General features: G+C 41.5%; 1 protein-coding gene across 1 annotated transcript in view; it reads right to left on the bottom strand.

The window, feature by feature from the left end:
- Positions 1–2,566: 2,566 nt before the first annotated feature.
- The window catches only part of LOC137274361 (serine/threonine-protein phosphatase 6 regulatory ankyrin repeat subunit A-like), a 40,389-nt gene continuing 24,016 nt past the window's right edge, over positions 2,567–18,939 (bottom strand). Inside the window, exons 9-12 of the mRNA XM_067807515.1 lie at positions 14,292–14,408; positions 11,873–11,989; positions 11,308–11,640; positions 2,567–9,197 (exon numbers count right to left, since the gene is read on the bottom strand). Coding sequence (XP_067663616.1) covers positions 6,034–9,197; positions 11,308–11,640; positions 11,873–11,989; positions 14,292–14,408 — 3,731 coding nt within the window. The 3' untranslated portion in view covers positions 2,567–6,033. The remainder of the gene's footprint in view (positions 9,198–11,307; positions 11,641–11,872; positions 11,990–14,291; positions 14,409–18,939) is intronic.

Genomic DNA, 18,939 nt, shown 5'->3' with positions numbered 1-18,939 from the left:
CAGTGGAGACCTCTCAAGGAGAAGAGATAGGAGAGAAGGCCCGCGGTGTGGGACTGCCTGGGAGAGATGAGCATTGGGAGGGGGCGCACCTTGGAGCAGGGGAGAAGCGGCCCCTGTCCCAGTCACAGAGGAGCTCGTCTACTGGGGAAGGCGCCTGCGGAAGCCAGGAGGAGGGAGTCCAGGGGCAGGAGAGGCCAGGGTTCACGGTGTCCCGTGGAGGGGTGTGGGACCGTGACCCGCAAGATGCAGGATCATGCCTACTTTACGCATCTTCCCAGGTACTTTGGTCCCCGGTTCCCTCCAGGATGTGCGCCCGACAGAGACGTGATGGAGAAGATGGTGCAGGGTCTACGCCAGTTGGGGGCGTGGATCCTGGGGCCGGGCACATCCATCGATGAACTACATCGGTTCTTCAGTCAAAACATGCAGCTGATGGAGAACTGTACCATCCATGAGGGATCGATAGCAGGAATGAGACACTTATGCCGGACGCAGGGATGGAGGGCGCGGGTCAAGTTCTCACTTCACCCTCTGAATTCGCCAGCCTGTCTGAGGCAATGGAGGGTGCTACTGCACTTGCTGAGCTTCATATCGGAGGACCAGAGGAGGAAGTTCCGCTTGTTCCTGGTTCTGACCCCACCGCAGTCAAGATGGACTGCCCGGAGCTAGTCCCCCCAAGCCTGGGACAAGGAACTCAAGGAGGTAGACGCTCCAGAAGAAATGTGGCTCCCGTAAGACCAGCCGGCCCCGGAGGAGGAGACTGGGGCTGCCCAGACGGAAGGGGCAACTGGGGTCGACCCCGGAGAAGAGGTTGGTGGGTGTGAAGAGTGGTGGCAGCCTGAGATGGAGGAGGCTACTGTTCAAGGGGCATCGGCATTGGGGCCGATGCAGGAGGGTGAGGCCCAGGTGTTGGCTTCGGTGGAACACCTCGTGGACTCCCACTTCCACCTAGACAGGACATGGAGAACTACCTTCGGCGCAGCACCCCTGGGGACTACCCCGGACCTACTGCAAGCTGCTCCTGAAGTGAATCACAGGATGGCACGACTTCCAGTCTGGGGAGTGGAAGTCCCCTGAGTGAATACCTTGGCAAGAGGGTTTGATGGCTATGAAATCCGCGGGAAGGAGCCTAGACAACGGAAGGGGGTGTGGTGATCGGAGCTGTGCGCCGGAAGCCCCGAGGTCATGACCCCAAGGCGGAAGGAGCCGGAGTTCGTGGAAGCCATTATCGTAAGTATGTCGACTAGCTGCTAGGTAGAGCAAATTCCCTCAGTAAAGTAGGCATATTTACCCGGTGGTATCCGCGACCGACTCTACTACCTGTCAAAGCGTCAGTGAAGTAGGAAATCACTACAACAGTATGCCAGGTACAAATGCTACGAGAAAAGTTACGAGATCTTAGGCTTACGAGAGTTTTGTGAAACGGTACCCAGGCCTTCAAGAGTCCATGCTTGCCACAGACGGCGAGTATGCTTGTCAGAGACTAACGGGATCGGGTGGTCAAGCTCGCTGACTTGTTTGACATATGTCATCGGTTCCCAATTGTGCAGATCGATGCTCATGTTGTTGATCACTGAATTGTCTGGACCAGACTCGATGATTTACAGACCGCTACCATATAGCTGGAATATTGCTGAGGGCGGTGTATATCTAAACTCACTCAGTTCCCCTGCTCATTGCTGTGATGTTAATGCTGGGGTATTGCTAATGTTCCCTCCCATTTTGAGATTCGTCTTTGTTAGAAGAGTAGCTTCAGGTTTTGATTGTCACACCGCTTCTTTGATGTTTTATACTCTGAAAGTACATACCCCCTGTTTCAAATTTAGCGCTCAGTTCCAAACTAACTAGAGGTATCCCGGTGTTAGGGGTTTTCGACGATGTAAGACAAAAACGTAATTTTTATCTTAAATATCTTTTAAAGTTTTGATTTTGCTAACCATGAGTGATAAAGATATATTCATCCATTTCACACCAAAATAACATGTGCCTCATATACAAATTGCGTTGACATCGAACACACGAAACTGTAGCCGCTTGCCACATCCGGGTGTTTTGCACGCGTTTTCGAGGATGAGCCATGCTTTTACCTCCGCACAGCGAGAATCTTTTGATGACGAGACTCCCTGTTTCATACATTGCCTGTCAACAGCAGATGACTGAACTTGCTGAATTTCGCTCGCTATGTTTTGTTAAACATGCAATTGATTTTACATCTGAAGTGGTACTAACGATCTTGGGTAAATAATATTGATGTTTATTTGCTCTTTACATAACTTAACTTCTGGATTTCAGTTGTCAATAAAATGTCTCACTACAGGAACAGGGCATCCGCCCTACCGATGAAACTGTTTGCGCACTCCAATCGCGCACGTACTCCCCGATATAACGCTAGCAATGCAATCGTCGAAATCACCAGAACGTCGAATTCGGCTCGCTTTGGGATATCTATCTACACAACAGTGGGACTACATCAAATTTCAAAACACCATAGTTTTAGTTCCTACGTGATGCGCTTGGAATACGTCGTCACAAAAGTTGCAACGTAATGAACAAGTCACGCAGGAAATTGCCATCAAACCACTTTTATTTTCTCTGACAAACATCAACACATTATGAACAGTCTTATAAAAATTGTCTGTTTGAGTTGCATAAGCATGTGTGAAGTGCTAGTTTTAGGTAGTTTGTGAATGACACAAAGCAATATATCAAAGCTGTGGATAGATACTCAAGTCTGGACCAGACATACTTATGATTGACCATGCGCAACACTCTCATGCTGTCAGCCTACTTACAGAATGTGGTCACAATTTATGTTTCCAATTCCAGATGCCTTTGTTGGTGTAACCTAATTCGAAAATTGAAACTTTTAAAATCAATATGTAGTTCTAAATACGTATTATTTATTTATGTTTTTAGTGACAAATTATATGGTAGCTTTCCTGAGGGCTGATAGCATTGAGAGTTATGCATTATTTATTTTCAAAGAAGTGTAGTGTGATATTGTGCCTTTAACAGGGGAGCGAGTTGTAATACGAAGCGCAACTATAATACAGCCACATAACTCTATTGTTAAGATATTTTAGGCACACATAAATGTACATTTGACAGGAAAATCTTGCGGAAGGGATTCTTGAGTGTTCTAATGTTTCCTTTTCGGACAAAATTTCAAAATCGATCTCTTTGTTTCGTTTATTTTTGTTTCGACAATGGTACCTATTGTTTGGTCGACACACTCAATCTTAGAATTAAATGCAAGTAACTGTAGAAATCCCCAAACTTTATGCATTCTATATATCATACATGTATAAAAGTTTGAAACAGTGTCACCAAAACAACATTTAGAATAATATAAGAAATGGTACTTTCGTGTAGCTGCCGCTTACGATCGGCTTGACATTCAGGCACAACATATAACCAGACATGCGAACAGGAATGTGTAAAATCAACATTGAAATACGAAGTAGATCATATCAAACATGGACTACTGTATGAAAGCGTCAATTCATAAACGATAGGGGTAATGAGGATTATAAGGATAACATAAACTGTATCCTTAGAGATCTGAATTAAACATGTTGGATTACAGACGACAGGAGTCTGAACCAGACATACCACAAAACTGCTGATAAAAACAGTATCTTCGTGTTTACAAGGTAACATGGCATGGTAGATAGAGGAGATAGAGATAGATAGAGTAGATAGATAGAGTAGATAGTAGATAGAGGAAAACCAGTACCTTTGATATTGTGGCATAGGTGACGATTACAAACATACCTGTGAAAACAGAATACAGATATCATAATTGTAAGGACTCCATTTATCAAACCACTCATACATAATGTCATAAAACGCTGATATTTACATATTAAGTCAACCTATGGACTAAATTAACTGGCAGCTACAGTTATGACTGCCTTTGAAATGTACTGAATACAAACTTATACAAAATGAATATATATCTATTTATATTTGCAAGACTGAAAAGTTTGATAACTGATTTAAAAAAAACAAGAAGGACAAAAGAAACACATATGTTAGAAAATTAGAAATATTTGTTGATATGGTTCGTTAGTTCGTGTATTCATACAAAATGAATAACAAATCTGACTTTCTTGTATATGCATGCATTTTGCATTTCAAAACACATCAAAATGAACGCGCAACATGAATTGTTGGGCAATGAGAACAATGCGTTTTCATTTGCCTATCACAACTGTACAACAAGTGAAAACACGCAATGCAACGCACGGAACGCAACGCTTCGGCGACATTGACCGACTGGAAGCGTCTCGACTTTGGGCGTCACCAGGATTTCATTCGTTTCGCAAAGCACCATTACAAGACTATTGAGCCGTTATTAGACGCAGGGGTGAACGCTTGACCTATCCTGGTTTGTCACGTACGTGATAGACCTACCACAGCGACCTCTACTGCAGCAGCACTGCCAGGAATGTGTATGATCTGAGCCCAGAGTGGAAGAAACCTTGGTGCCGCAACTTTTTGTGCGAGAAGACTCATCAGTATCAGCTCTGAGTCAGTGGTGTCAAGGACACAGACGTAGTACGCCAAATTTTCGGACGTCGAGGGGAACATTATGCTCGAAACTGCTTAAAGGAGGTTGAAAGGTTTGATGGCTGGCGTGTAACTCTGTGTGGGCCGCCATGTTCCATTCCGATTGGGCAAGTTTGTTACATGTCCAGGGCAATTTAATTACACAAATTACACACATGTCACGTCCATTCTGTAACGTGACACGTCCATTCTGTAACGTGCAACAAGTCCTCATTTTCAACACTTCTAAGCAAAACAAAACACTGTAAGATTGACAACAGTCAACAGGATTTTCAGGAACAGCAACTCGCAGGCATTGCAGTGACTCGCAAGGTCTAAACCCCATCGAACATTTATGGGATGCCATTGATCAACGTCAGCAACAGCCACAAAGCACCCAACTGTTAGGACAAGCACTGCAGGAAACGTAGTTGAACATTCCCTAGTCCACAATTCGTAATCTGCATGGTTAATCAAAGTGGCGATCGCGAAGTTGCCTTAGCGGTTAGTTCAAAGAGAAGACTTTCACCTTGACATTGATTGTTTCATGTGGGGCATAAAGAACCTCGGCCATTGACATAGGGTCTGCGTCAAATGTTAACAATTCGTAATCTGACTGGTCAATCAAAGTGGCGATCGCGAAGTTGCCTTAGCGGTTAGTGGAAAGAAAAGACTTTCACCTTGACATTGATTGTTTCATGTGGGGCATAATGAACCTCGGCCATTGACATAGGGTCTGCGTCAAATATTAACAATTTCTTTTGACCTGTTGGTTATTGACATAGTATATTAAGCATACACCTGAAAAAAGCGGTATTTCTTGGACAGAGTTTATGTATTAACTGTACACTGTGTACTATGTTACATGGACATACGATCTGTTATGAGTGTTAAACTTGTGTCTTGAGACGTAAATAAAATCCACACGTGACATTGTGACAGCATACAAACGTAAAGAATATGGGGTAATGGATGTACATTTCTCCACTGCGATTGGAGAAACCATGATTCAGTTTCTTCCGGTCTTAGAATGCTACTCCCTACTGAAAAGTAGAGAATATAGCAAGAAGTTGTATAGCAAGCAGTGTGTACCTAGAGTGAACATATTCAGTTATTCCAATTTGGATAAACAAACTGGTACTACCATCAAATATTTTCAAAATGCTTTTAGTTTAACGCACACAGATACTACTTTTATTGCTGTCAATGAAGTGTGTATAGATAAATGAAAAATATCACCTTGCATATTGTTAAGTTGTACAGTCTCCAGGTCCAGGCTTGTATATTTACTATACTGACTAACTGACAAATATACATACAATCTAATAATTCATCTTTTAATTCACGTTTGATTTTCAGCATTCAAGTGAATGGTCTGTCAAATATACACAAACCGTCACATCTTTGAAATAAATATTGTCAGCAACAACCACTATCCACTATATATCATCATTTACATTGCGGATGATTGCAGGGTTTTCTTCATCTTTTCTCATGATGCATAAACCTAACGCCGAATTCCAAGAAATTTCTGGACTTTGCCTTGCGCAAAAAGTTACCTCCTCTCTTGTCCTCATAATTAAGATCAGAACTTTTGTTGAGGATTGCCTGTATCATTGTTTCCCTACTATTGAGGGGATACTTGGAATACATAGGTGTATCAAGATATGTTTGTGATCGTCTTCCTCGTATACGTTTTGCTGGTGATAACCTTTCGCCTGCATCTACCACCAGTGACAACACTGACTGTCCATGTCTGTTTCTCATGTTGACGGAAGACAGTGGATTCTGCAACAGTACCATGGCTTTATTGTAACTGTTATTCTGTACACACACGTGAAGAGGTGTGTTGCCATCATCATCTTGAGCATTGACGTCAGCTCCAACATCAATTAGTTGTGAGATGGTCCATGTGTCAAAGTCATAATCGTTTTCGGAGAAAAAATGCAGGGCTGTTTTGCCAGATTTATTCTTTGAGTTAACATCTGCCCCAGCTCCGAGGAGTGATGAGATATGTCCTGCTGTTACAGACGTCATCAGGGGTGTGTTGCCATCATTGTCTTGAGCATTGACGTCAGCTCCAGCAGCAATCAGTTGTGAGATGGTCCGTGTACCAATGTCAAAAACGCCTTTAGAGACATGATGTAGCGCTGTTTTACCAGACTTATTCTTTGAGTTAACATCTTCAACATCTGTGAGTAGTGAAAAGATATCATGTCCTGCTGTTACAGACGTCACCAGGGATGTGTTTCCATCTTTGTCTTGAGCATTGACATCAGCTCCAGCAGCAATCAGTGGTGAGATGGTCCGTGCCCTGCCAATGTCAAAAACGTCTTTAGAGACAAGATGTAGCGCTGTTTTACCAGAGTTATTCTTTGAGTTAACATCTGCCCCAGCTCCGAGGAGTGATGAGATATCATGTCCTGCTGTTGCAAACGTCATCAGGGGTGTGTTGCCATCATTGTCTTGAGCATTGACGTCAGCTCCAGCAGCAATCAGTTGTGAGATGGTCCGTGTACCAATGTCAAAAACGCCTCTAGAGACATGATGTAGCGCTGTTTTACCAGACTTATTCTTTGAGTTAACATCTGCCCCAGCTCCGAAGAGTGATGAGATATCATGTCCTGCTGTTACAGACGTCATCAGGGGTGTGTTGCCATCATTGTCTTGAGCATTGACGTCAGCTCCAGCAGCAATCAGTTGTGAGATAGTCCGTGTACCAATGTCAAAAACGCCTTTAGAGACAAGATGTAGCGCTGTTTTACCAGACTTATTCTTTGAGTTAACATCTGCCCCAGCTCTGAGGAGTGATGAGATATCATGTCCTGCTGTTACAGACGTCATCAGGGGTGTGTTTCCATCATTGTCTTGAGCATTGACGTCAGCTCCAGCAGCAATCAGTTGTGAGATAGTCCGTGTACCAATGTCAAAAACGCCTTTAGAGACAAGATGTAGCGCTGTTTTACCAGACTTATTCTTTGAGTTGACATCTGCCCCAGCTCCGAGGAGTGATGAGATATCATGTCCTGCTGTTACAGACGTCATCAGGGGTGTGTTGCCATCATTGTCTTGAGCATTGACGCCAGCTCCAGCAGCAATCAGTTGTGAGATAGTCCGTGTACCATTGTCAAAAACGCCTTTAGAGACAAGATGTAGCGCTGTTTTACCAGACTTATTCTTTGAGTTAACATCTGCCCCAGCTCTGAGGAGTGATGAGATATCATGTCCTGCTGTTACAGACGTCATCAGGGTTGTGTTTCCATCATTGTCTTGAGCATTGACGTCAGCTCCAGCAGCAATCAGTTGTGAGATGGTTCTTGTGTCAAAGTCATAATCGTTTTGGGAGAAAAAATGCAGGGCTGTTTTATCAGATATATTCTTTGAGTTTTCATCTTTCCCATCTGTGTTACCATCTTTGTCTTGAGCATTGACGTCAGCTCCAGTAGCAATCAGTTGAGAAGCGCTCATTAGTGATAAGATATGAGGTCTGACTTTTATAGCCAACATCAGGGGCGTGTTACCTTTATTATCTCGAGCGTTCACATTGGCTCCCCCAGCAATTAATTTTGGGATGAGATTACTTTCTACCTCTATGCCCCTTGAATTTCTTTCTATGGCCGTCATAAGAAGTGTTTTCCCTTTGTGGTCCTTGTCATTGATGTCGGCCCCAGCTTTGAGCAGTGGTGAGATGTCTTTGTTGTTCTCGACAGCCATCATCAGCGGTGTATAACCTCTGTTATCTTTAACACTGATATCTCTACTGTATTCAATAACCATTTGTACCGCATCATTTTCACTCCTAGTACTCTTCATGTTTGTATTTCCCGCAAGTAAATGGAGGGGTGAAACTGCAATATTGTTCTTTGCATTTACTCTTGCCCCAGCTTTCACTAGAGTGATAGCTCCTTTTGTGAAGTTTGCCTTGAGTGCACTATGGAGTGGAGTGTTGCCTTTACTATCTGGTATGTCAAACACTGAAGACGGAGCTTTACTAGCTCCATCATTATCAGGTGTATCTGTATGTGTTGCCTTCAGTTCAGATGTCTCAGTAACTGAAGCAGTTTCCAGATTTGACCCAAATAGATGGTGCAGTGGTGTTTGGCCATTTTTATCAACAGCATTCGCGTCGGCACCTTCAGTAAGTAAAACTCCAATAACATCAAAACTTTTCGAGGAAGCAGCCACATGTAGTGGCGTGAGCTTTTCTTTGTTGACAGCGTTGACGTCTGCCCCATGTTTGACCATGAGTTGTGTAAGATGTGATATGTCTGTAAGATTGCTGGATGTATGAGTGCTATCGTTTACTCCAAACGCTTCAGCAAAGAGTTCAACCGTCTCCAAGTTCCTCTTAGCGACAGCACAATGTAGTGGTGTGCATCCATCTCTGTTAACTTTCTCAATGGTTGCTCCTCCTTCAACAAGCAGTCTGGACACAGATGCACTATTTTCCCTTAACACTGCTGCGTAGTGAAGAGCAGTGTTTCCATAGAAATCTTGATCATCTACAATGGAGCCAGATTTTAGAGTTAAAATGACAGCCGACCTATTTCCAAGTCTGGCCGCCTGATGGAGCATGCTACGGCCGAATTTGCTCTTCCTAATGAAGTCAGATTTGTAGTCTGTAATCCATTTTTCACCTTTATGCTCTGAAACAAAGTTAGCAACAAAACACACCATGTATCACACTTGCTCCAGACGAGTTAAATGATTTTATTTCCAGTTTATCGCGTTTCGACACACATTAGATTTTATTAGATTTGTGTTTGGAATGTTTCATTCAACCTTTCAAAGACAGCACAGTTTCCTTTAGAACATTACAATAAGAATGGACCACCAAACTTTTGAAGTTTACTATTGCTACAAGGACAGTTGCCCATTCTAAATTCAGAAAATAATCCTGAAAATGACCTATTATCAACGTTCTCTTTCCCTATCCCTGCATGTTTGTACTTTGTTAATATAGAAGTGACAACGTCCCCACCCAGATCGTTCGCATTTTAGCTACATGATCGTGTAACGTTGTTTCAGTTCTGTTCTGTGTATGACTAATTTCCTAACCAAACTGAACATGAAAAGTATTTTCCCAGATGGAATATGGAATATGTATGAGGGCAAAACTCGTTTCAAATGATGTATTATATAACACGGGTGAAATTGTGCAATTTTGATCAGTATCTCTACTTGTAATAACATAATAACATTGAATTGAATACCACTGATGCTATTGATTGCAACCCAACGGGCAAAATAAAGTATAGGTCCTCTTTCAGTATCTCCTAAAAAAAAAAAAAAGAAAAAAAAGACAATATCTTAGTGAAATGAATTTTTTGGTCTAGCCATCAAGACAATTATCAGCACAAAGAAACACCACTGGAATGTTGCAACGTCAGTCATAACAATGAATGAACACACCGGGGGTAGATTTTGATGAATCGATTTATACTCTGTAGTCACTGTTGGTAACACTGTACATGAACAAGATGCTCCACCATTGTCAATTACACGTGTGGCCTCCTGCTACGTCAATACAGGCAGGGACACGTCTCTTCATCGACGTGTATGACGTCAGCAGATATGCGGTTTCACTCCTCCCTCAGAGCACGTTCCAGTTCTTGACGGTCATGTGGAATGGGTAGACGGAGCCAAATTGCCTGTACAAGTGATCCCATACGTGCTCAATGGGATTGTTGTCTGGAGAACAGGCAGGCCAAGAGAGAACAAGACGTTGATTGTTTTTGCTATGTGGGACCTTGCGTTATTATGATGGAATATGATGGAATATGTAACACCTTGTGGCTGAATTTGCAAAAGGGCAAGGCAGCTGGTTTCAGAACTTGTTGAATATACTGATGTGTGTTAAGGTGCCCATTTACCAATGCGGTTTTTACGTCACCAAACATACCTCCCCATGCCTCTACACCACCCCGACTGTAAGGATGAAGGTACCGGATACATGGACGCGGAAAACGTTCAACAAGGCACTCACTGTCAGCCGTCATTACGGTACAGGCTGAAGCTGCTTTTGTCTGTGAATAGCACTCGTCGCCAATTCCGTACATGCCACCTGTAAAATATCCGTGTCCACTGCAGTCAGTTACACTGATGTTGAGGGATCAGGGTCTTGCCATGGTAGGGGCCCGAATTCCTGCTGCGTGCAATCTTCTCAACACTGTACGTCAAGTCATACAATAACCGAGTGTCGTTTCCGCTGTTGTGGTTGCTGCCACGAAACGTGATGAATCTGGATGCTGCGTTCACTGATGTCCAGCGGATCTCTCTCTCTCTCTCTCTCTCTCTGTCTCTCTCTCTCTCTCTGTCTCTCTCTCTCTCTCTCTCTCTCTCTCTCTCTCTCTCTCTTTCTCTCTCTCTAACACATCACCCCGTGTATTTCATGAAAGATGACCTCCAGCACCAAAAGATGCTGTCCTGTTATGTGCACAATACTTTGGGAACGCAGGTGGTCTTGTCTATCATCACTCACATTTCACTCGCTTTCTTAAAAACGTTTAATTCATGACAATTTGAAAAAGAAAAGAAAAACTACGTCACTTTCTTCTGCCCGCTAGGTTACCTTATCATTTTGAATACTACTGATACCCTTTTAACGTAGTGATGATATGTGTCAAAACTGCATTTTAGTAACACACGTATCAAAATACCATTTATAAAATTTGTTTTACTGTGTTTTCCTTCCAGCATATAAGTTGATTGCCATGATTATCTTATGAACTAGAAGATTCGTGCAAGGTTATTTACCAAATATATCCACATCCAGAGGTGTGAGTGGAAGAGATGCACTGATGTTGACTCCCATCCGGGTATCATTTGGCAGTTTAGCAAAGATGTCTTCAGATAGGATCTTAGTGATGACTTCCCTCAGCCATATTGGCCCGAGTTTTGTTCCAGGCTCCACCGTCACGCTGATGATGACAGATCCTAGGCTTGTGGACTCTACCCTGGTGTTCAGTGGTTTCAAGGAGATGTTGATGTCGTCAATATTGCTGTCGATATGCTTCTTGATTTCTGCGTACAGTTCATAGTTTGCTCCTGGTGCCGTTATGGTCAACTTGTAGCCCTGAATCGAAGGACCTGAAACATGAATGCTTGATTGAAAATTAAATAACATTTGTCCTTTTAAATACGCCTATATTTTGAAAGCAAAATATCGTAAGAAGATTATATTTTTGCAGATTAAATCTTTTCTTTTTCCGAAGCCTAATTACTGTAATCAGGATTTTCTCAAGAAAGACAATGCATTTTTTATAAATCCTAGATCACTCGGCAACACCGGATGTTCTTTTAAGACCTATCGAATACACACCACTGGATACGGAAAATGTGTTACTTCTCCCGACTTGCGATGAGTTTGTGCTGCCAGCACCTGGTTTGACCTCAATATGGTTGTTGTTGCCAAACTGTGCCGCTGTTGTAGGGTGATCTGGTAATGGTAATGTCAGCGTGTTAAAATTCCTTCATTTTGGTTGAACAGTTAAAAACTTTTCACATTTCAATCGTCATTTTAAAAAATAAATGCCGTTTTTGTACGTACAACTAGTACATCACCGGCCTGTAACAGCAAATACGCTCAACATCAGAAAGCTTACGTAATAAGTTACTTCATAGGCCAGTGACGCTACTTTCGAAACCTGTCACACAAGCAGTCTCACAACGGCTCTTGTCGAAATGCCAAGTCAACCATCACTTTATGTAACCTCAAACAATTTGCGGCAGACCACAATAATTCAGAACCATTGTACCACAACGAAGTGTGGTGAGAATCGCGCTGACTAAAACGCAACGTTAGGTAAGGGCGCGACTACCAGTGCCCAAACTAGTTTGCAACATTGATTAGTCTCTCGAAATTTTAAACACGTAGTTATCTTCAAAAGAAAGCAATAGTTTCCCATTGTTGTTAGACACTTTTGTCGGCAAAGTCAAGCTCCTTTAAAACGAGGCACGTTCAGGTAGATGGCAGTTCTATCTCTGCTTCAACTAGTCTGTCGTACAGACCCTGAAGTATAGATATCCAAGGAAGCCCACGCAAGTCTAGAAAATGTGGCAAGTCTAGATTTCCATAGCTTCAGGAAAATGAAGAAAGTCTCAGGGCTCTATTTCATTATATTATTTTTTTTCACTATGGAACGTTTTTTCAGTAAAATATGTTCATTGCAGAGACTAGCTGTTAGTCTATGCTTCAGCTGAATGTGCTGTTCTCGTTTTGAAGGTAAGCCTACTTTACATTTCTATATTTTAGTTTCAACTGTAACTTTGTACGTCATCTGGGTTAGAAATATGGCTTATATTCAGATTGTTAAAACTCTATCTCAAAATGTAATATCGGCGTAGTGGTAGTTTCTTGGACTCTCTTGTTATTTCAATGTATTGTAAAGCGTGTGAATTTATTAAGCATGAACATACCTATATAAGGAAATGGATAATATTTGATATGTGTATATAAAATACTGCTCAAGGCAACCGTATGACAAGCATCATGTGTCCATGTTTCTACATTCTGATGTTGTAATACCTATAGTTCATCCCTCTATTTGTCATATGTATTCGTTTAGCAAGCCAGCAATGCATTAATATACTTAGGTTATCATGTGCCTATCGATGCTGATTCAGCATATATGAGTACCTAGTATAATGCTTGCCGCACACTCGCATGAATTCAGTAGCTACAGCTTAAGAGAGATTGTGGGGTAGTAATTGTGAGCACGACCAGCTAAACGTTTACAATCAGTAGATTAGGATGTAGACTAGTCAGTAGCATAGTTCATCCTTGCGCTTCCGTTCAGCTAAATCAGTAGTTTCCAAGTAAAATGTAATTTGGTCTACACTCATTGTGATTCTACCTATTGTGCAATAACAACCTAATGTCTCAAATGTTCAGCAAGCCAGCAGCCGAACAAGTGAAACGTAACGTTGTGATTGGACTCTTCTAACCGTAAAAATCAATCATCCATGTCACCGAGTTATTTAATTGGAATGTATTGTTTTCTGCTGAATAACCTTGTGTTCTAGTATATTCCATTATGTGATATTATGTGTAACTATCACATACAAATTATGTATCGAATTAGGAATCAAATGAACTGAGTGGTAGCGCCACTTAAAATACAGGAGCAGACAAGTTCATATCATATTCAACCAAATATAAGTAACGTTCACTAGTATCTCAAATATGTCCGCTATTATAAAAACTTTATCCTTACAGCTTACAGTAGGATATGGAAGCCTAATTTTTATTGCTTGTTTGGAAAGTGAATTAGATAATATTTATCATGTTTAATTACCAACCCAAGCTTATGTCTGCCATTTGGAATCGTCATTTATGTGTGTCCAACCATGCATATTATGGTATTGTTTATATAGAAGATCGTAAGAGCGCATGAATAATGAGTGTATTAGTATAATTTCATTAACCGAATATCTACAACTACCATGTATCTCATGCAGTTCAAGCGTTGTGATGTTTATAATTGATAGTGAGTCATGAATAAAGTTCCATCTCTGCTTCAACTGAATGTGCTGTTCTCGTTTTGAAGGCTAACCCCCTCGACATCCAATATTCCCAGGGATCAACTAACGGGTAATAAGCACACCGTTAGTAATAACAGTAACTGATCTCTTATTCCTCGTTGTTATGTTTGGTTTAAGTAATTGTGATACTTTCACAAACATGTTTATAATTGAACAGGTCGCATTGAACAGAACATATTGTGTCAACGTCAGCTCACCACTGGATGTCGAAAATCTGTTACTACTGCCGACTTGAAAGGCGTTTGTGTTGTCAGCACCTGGTTTGACTTCAATGTGGTTGTTATTGCCAACCTGTGCTGCTGTTGTACGATGATCTGGTGATTTTAATGATAATAAAATTAGTGAACTTTTGTTCCTTGTTGTTTTGTGTGGGTGCACAAAATATACGACATTCAAAAACATGTTTATAATATAAGGATTCGAAGGAATATTCCGTAAATGTTGGATTGTCTGCTTACCATTGGACGAGGAAAATATATTGCTTCCTCGCTCTTGTAGGATGTCTATGTTGCCAGCACCTGGGTCTCCTTTCACAAAGCACTAAGATGACCATAAATCGCTAAGGTACCCTTGGTGCGGTGTTAAAGAATGGGAGTTAAGGTTAGCCATAAGTAAATGTTGCTTCGTGAAAGGAGCCCCTGGTTTGATTTCAATATGGGTTGTTAATGCATGTACCTCTGTTGTAAGAGGATATGGTAATGGCATAACGGGTTACTCAACCATTATTCCTACCAGAATTTAATATGTTCTAGTCAAACATCAGCAAATGTGTGTTGCCTCAATGCACAGTCATACAAGAGGACACTCGAATCATATGCAGTTATTTCCCTCAGTTACAAGGACACATGGACTCGGATAACTGTGAGCAATTTTAACCCGACATACAGAGTTATCTTCCCTCGCAAGGGTTGCCCAAACATGCAGTGGTTTATACAATTACATTTAAGTTCATATAATCAGCCTTACACCTGAAATAAAATATTTTAACATGCAGAGATGAAATAATTATTTCAAGAACAATTTGTCCCATACAGAACAATTCATGAACATGTGCAGAATACAAGGCACACACTGGAATACCACTGACATAAGAAAGTTTAGTACTGAAAAACAATCTATTTGAAGAAATAGCTTGCGTGTGTTACAGCTTGTAACTATACTAAAACCCTAACCCAAAATGTAGTTTTCTGAATAAAATCGATACTTTATACCTATCCTGACTCATACTTATTATAAATATGCCTTATCCCGCTTAACACTTGAAATCCCTTTAAAGTTCCCTTCAGTTTGACGCGGACGTACAATATCACTCACCCACCCATTCGTGACCAACTCGTGTCATTCCGGAACAAGCCGAATAGTGACTCGTGCCCCTCTCGAAGGATTTCATACTGGCGTAGGAACATTTGAACTACTTCAAACAAGAACGATAGCCCTATGCCTGTTCCATTGTCTATTGGTATCGCCGGAGTATTTGTACACTGTTCTGCTGTCTTTGTTTTTGCTTGTTTATTTCAAAGAATAAACCCTCTTGATACAACTAAGAAAGGAGGGAAACATATTTCTTAAAGATATATTCTGGCGTAATTATCACCAGATATTCACCATATATTTCCAATTATGTTTCTAAATAAGGTTCACAAATGGGAACTGTTTTAATGGATATTCAAATAACATTTATTCTAAACCCCCCAGCTACTTTAACTCCCTAAGGAGAAATTCCAAAATGACTTTAAAATATTTCTCAAACTGAGCATTCGTGTAACTGTCTGTTATACCCCATGTGGAATTATAACTGAATTCGGTGAAAAATATATGAATGACCCCAAAAAGTCAGACTATATATATATGGTCTCTGGATATAAAAAGTATTCTTTTGCAACTCCAAGCAATTCGTAATTACGTTTCCTAAAACTGTTGGAAGCGCACGTACAATCACCACACAAGCCCGCAAGATCGTCAGAACATGGACACAGTTGGACCAGTGACAGCCCTGATGTCAACAAAAGCACGTGCGTGTATTTGAATCTCTCTCCGTCAATCGCACGAGTCTTATCAAAACCTTCACATTAGACAGCACAATTCTGTTTGTTACGTTCTTAGTACTTTCAATATGACGATATATATACTTTCTTGATTTTATAACAATAAAACAATGTTATAAACGATTTATAAGTAGTCGGAGTTATTTTTTATTAAAGCACCGCGTTCTGATTGGTTTGTCGTAGTTTCGCACATAACGAGCATCGAGTCGGGGACAAGTCTTCTTGGTTACGGAAAGGGGTGAGTCCCGACGGAATCTGGTCAGGCCACGATGGATTCGGTTGGCTGTCATATAAGTACGTACCCAATAAGTTTTGCAACTTCGATATAAAACACACTTACATGACCAGTTTTTTACTTTCATTTTCCAATATAACATCTCTTCATCTCAATACAATACTGTAGAAGTCTTCAGGTTGCCCCACTAACCACGCCTCCGTCTTCGTCTTCTATGTAGGGCAGATATCAGGTTCCTGATCAGGAAGTAGTCACTGGGGGGGCTAGGTCTGGACTGCAGGCTTCGTGGCTTAAGTGTTCGAATCCACACTCAAGTATTGCAGCCTGTGCAACTCGAGACTTGTGAACTGAGGCATTGTCTTGCAGAAGCAGAACGCCACGTGACAACATTCCACGACGTTTCTGTGGAATGGATTTTCGCAGTTCTTGCATTAAGTTGGCATAATATTGACCATTCATTGCAGTTTTGTGTGGCAAGTAATCAATTAATAATAAGCCTTTGGCATCCCAAAAGATGGTGGCCATAACCTTGCCCGCAGATGGTTGATAGCGAAACTTCTGTGGATGAGGGGAACTGGGGTGTTTCCACTGCACGGATTCCAGTTTAGTTTCAGGGTCCCAGTGCTGGATCCATGTTTCGTCACCTGTCACCAGACGAGAAAGAAATCTGGCTTCATCTGCATTATCATCTTTGATGGCGATCTTGAGCGCTGAGGTTTCTGGGTACCCATCTTGCAGATACTTTGGACATTCCAAGATCATCATGAATTATCTATTCAACACTCCCAATCGATATCCGGAATTCCAAAGACTGTTCTGACACTTTCACTTGCCGGTCTGATAACATTCTTTTATCTATAGCGGCGATAACTTCCGGTTGGGTGACCTCTGAGGGCCTGCCTGACCGTGGTTCATCGTCTATGGACTTCCTGCCTCGCTTAAACTGAAGCTTTTACAAAGACGTTCAGTGCAATACCAGTAGCATATGGACTTAAACGGTATAGCTTAAATGTGGACAGTGTTTGGTCAATGTTGTTTGATATTCTAAAGAGATGCCATAGGCTCGAAATGCACGTGCCAGTTATTGCATTTGATGGCCCTTGGTCTAAAATTACTGTCAGATCAACTTCAGGAGAACCATTAATCCTTTTGCAGTTGCAGAAATACGTCTGGGCAGAAACAGTGAAGGAAAGCAAAGGATCTATTTTTCAGTTTAAACACCTGAATTGGTATCCAGGCATTGAAGGAGATGAAGAACCATGGAGATGTCATCAGTGTTAAAACCTCTAGCAACAATTCTTTTCAAGTAGTTGGCACCATTACTACTGTCTTCAAAAGTGTTGACTGGACTGATGGGAAGTCAGGAGGCAATGAAAAGCTTCAAGATGAAGAAGATGGAAATGAAAATACTAATATGCTGGACACGCTTCCCTGAGCAGCAATATGATATTGGAAGAAGATATAGTTCTGCAGGCATCCTCAGCAACGACAGACAATGATGCTGCAAAAGAATATGACAGAAACGAAGGTCCCACCGAAATCGAGCATGGGGATGCTGATGACAGAGAGATGCTGAAAAATTGTCATCCCAACAAAATGCTCTACTCTATCAAAGAGAATGACAAAAAATACACCAAAACGGGAACTGAAGTCTAAATATTACTTTGAAGAGATAACGACCTCAGAGGAGTTGCTTCAGAAGGATTTCACAAAGATTGATCTACAAATCTGTTTCTGGTCTATCAGTTCCTATCTAAAAGAAGAGAAGATAGCCTTTGCTTTGTCCGGGCTAAGCTGGTGGAACTATTCATATCCCTGATTGGAAACACTTACACAAATCCAAGACTAAAGCAAAGGCAGAGGAAAAAAGTGTGAATCTCACATACGTCAATATTCTAAATACTTGTTAAACATTATCTATGCAACTCACAGTTTCCTTGTTAGACTAGCAATGTGGAGAACACAGTTACCGTTTGAGGGTAATATGGATATAGAAGGACTCTTCCAATCTATTCACTGGTATTCCTAACCGGAATGTCTGCCAGATATCAACCAGCACTTATTTGCATTAGTAGATGCAGAACATCTCTTTGTAAATACAAGATATGCCGAACAAGAATACCCGACGCTGGAGTAGCAAGAGAAGCCTGGATGAAGTTGCTAAGAAGAGCAAGACTAATGGAAAAGGACTGAGTCTACCAATTGTTGAAGACTCGATTGATAGACAGAAGTGTCGGTTTTTTGTGAGAAGGCTGAGTTAGAAATGAGAAACAACGGTGATCTAGATGAGGCTAACAAGTGTATCCGCATGTGGTATGATAGTGAGGATGACCCAGGTATCTCAGCTGTAGCACAACGGTGTGAAAACCGGTTGCTGTTTAGATATTGGCTTCTTGCACATGTTCCATTTCACTCTTTCCCACCACCTAGACTGTTCATAAAGGGGATTCCGCACATTGTGTTTATGAATAATATAGACAGGGGGATACAACTGTTTCTACTGATTCCAAGTGGATGCTATTAGGTAAGAAGTCTAGGCAGTTTAGAGTGTGAAAATCTGTTCGT

This window comes from Haliotis asinina, chromosome 2, assembly GCF_037392515.1.
Source record: "Haliotis asinina isolate JCU_RB_2024 chromosome 2, JCU_Hal_asi_v2, whole genome shotgun sequence".
In the NCBI taxonomy this organism is placed as follows: domain Eukaryota; kingdom Metazoa; phylum Mollusca; class Gastropoda; order Lepetellida; family Haliotidae; genus Haliotis; species Haliotis asinina.
Note: the sequence above shows the minus strand (reverse complement) of the source record. Positions and strands in the feature narration are given on the sequence as shown.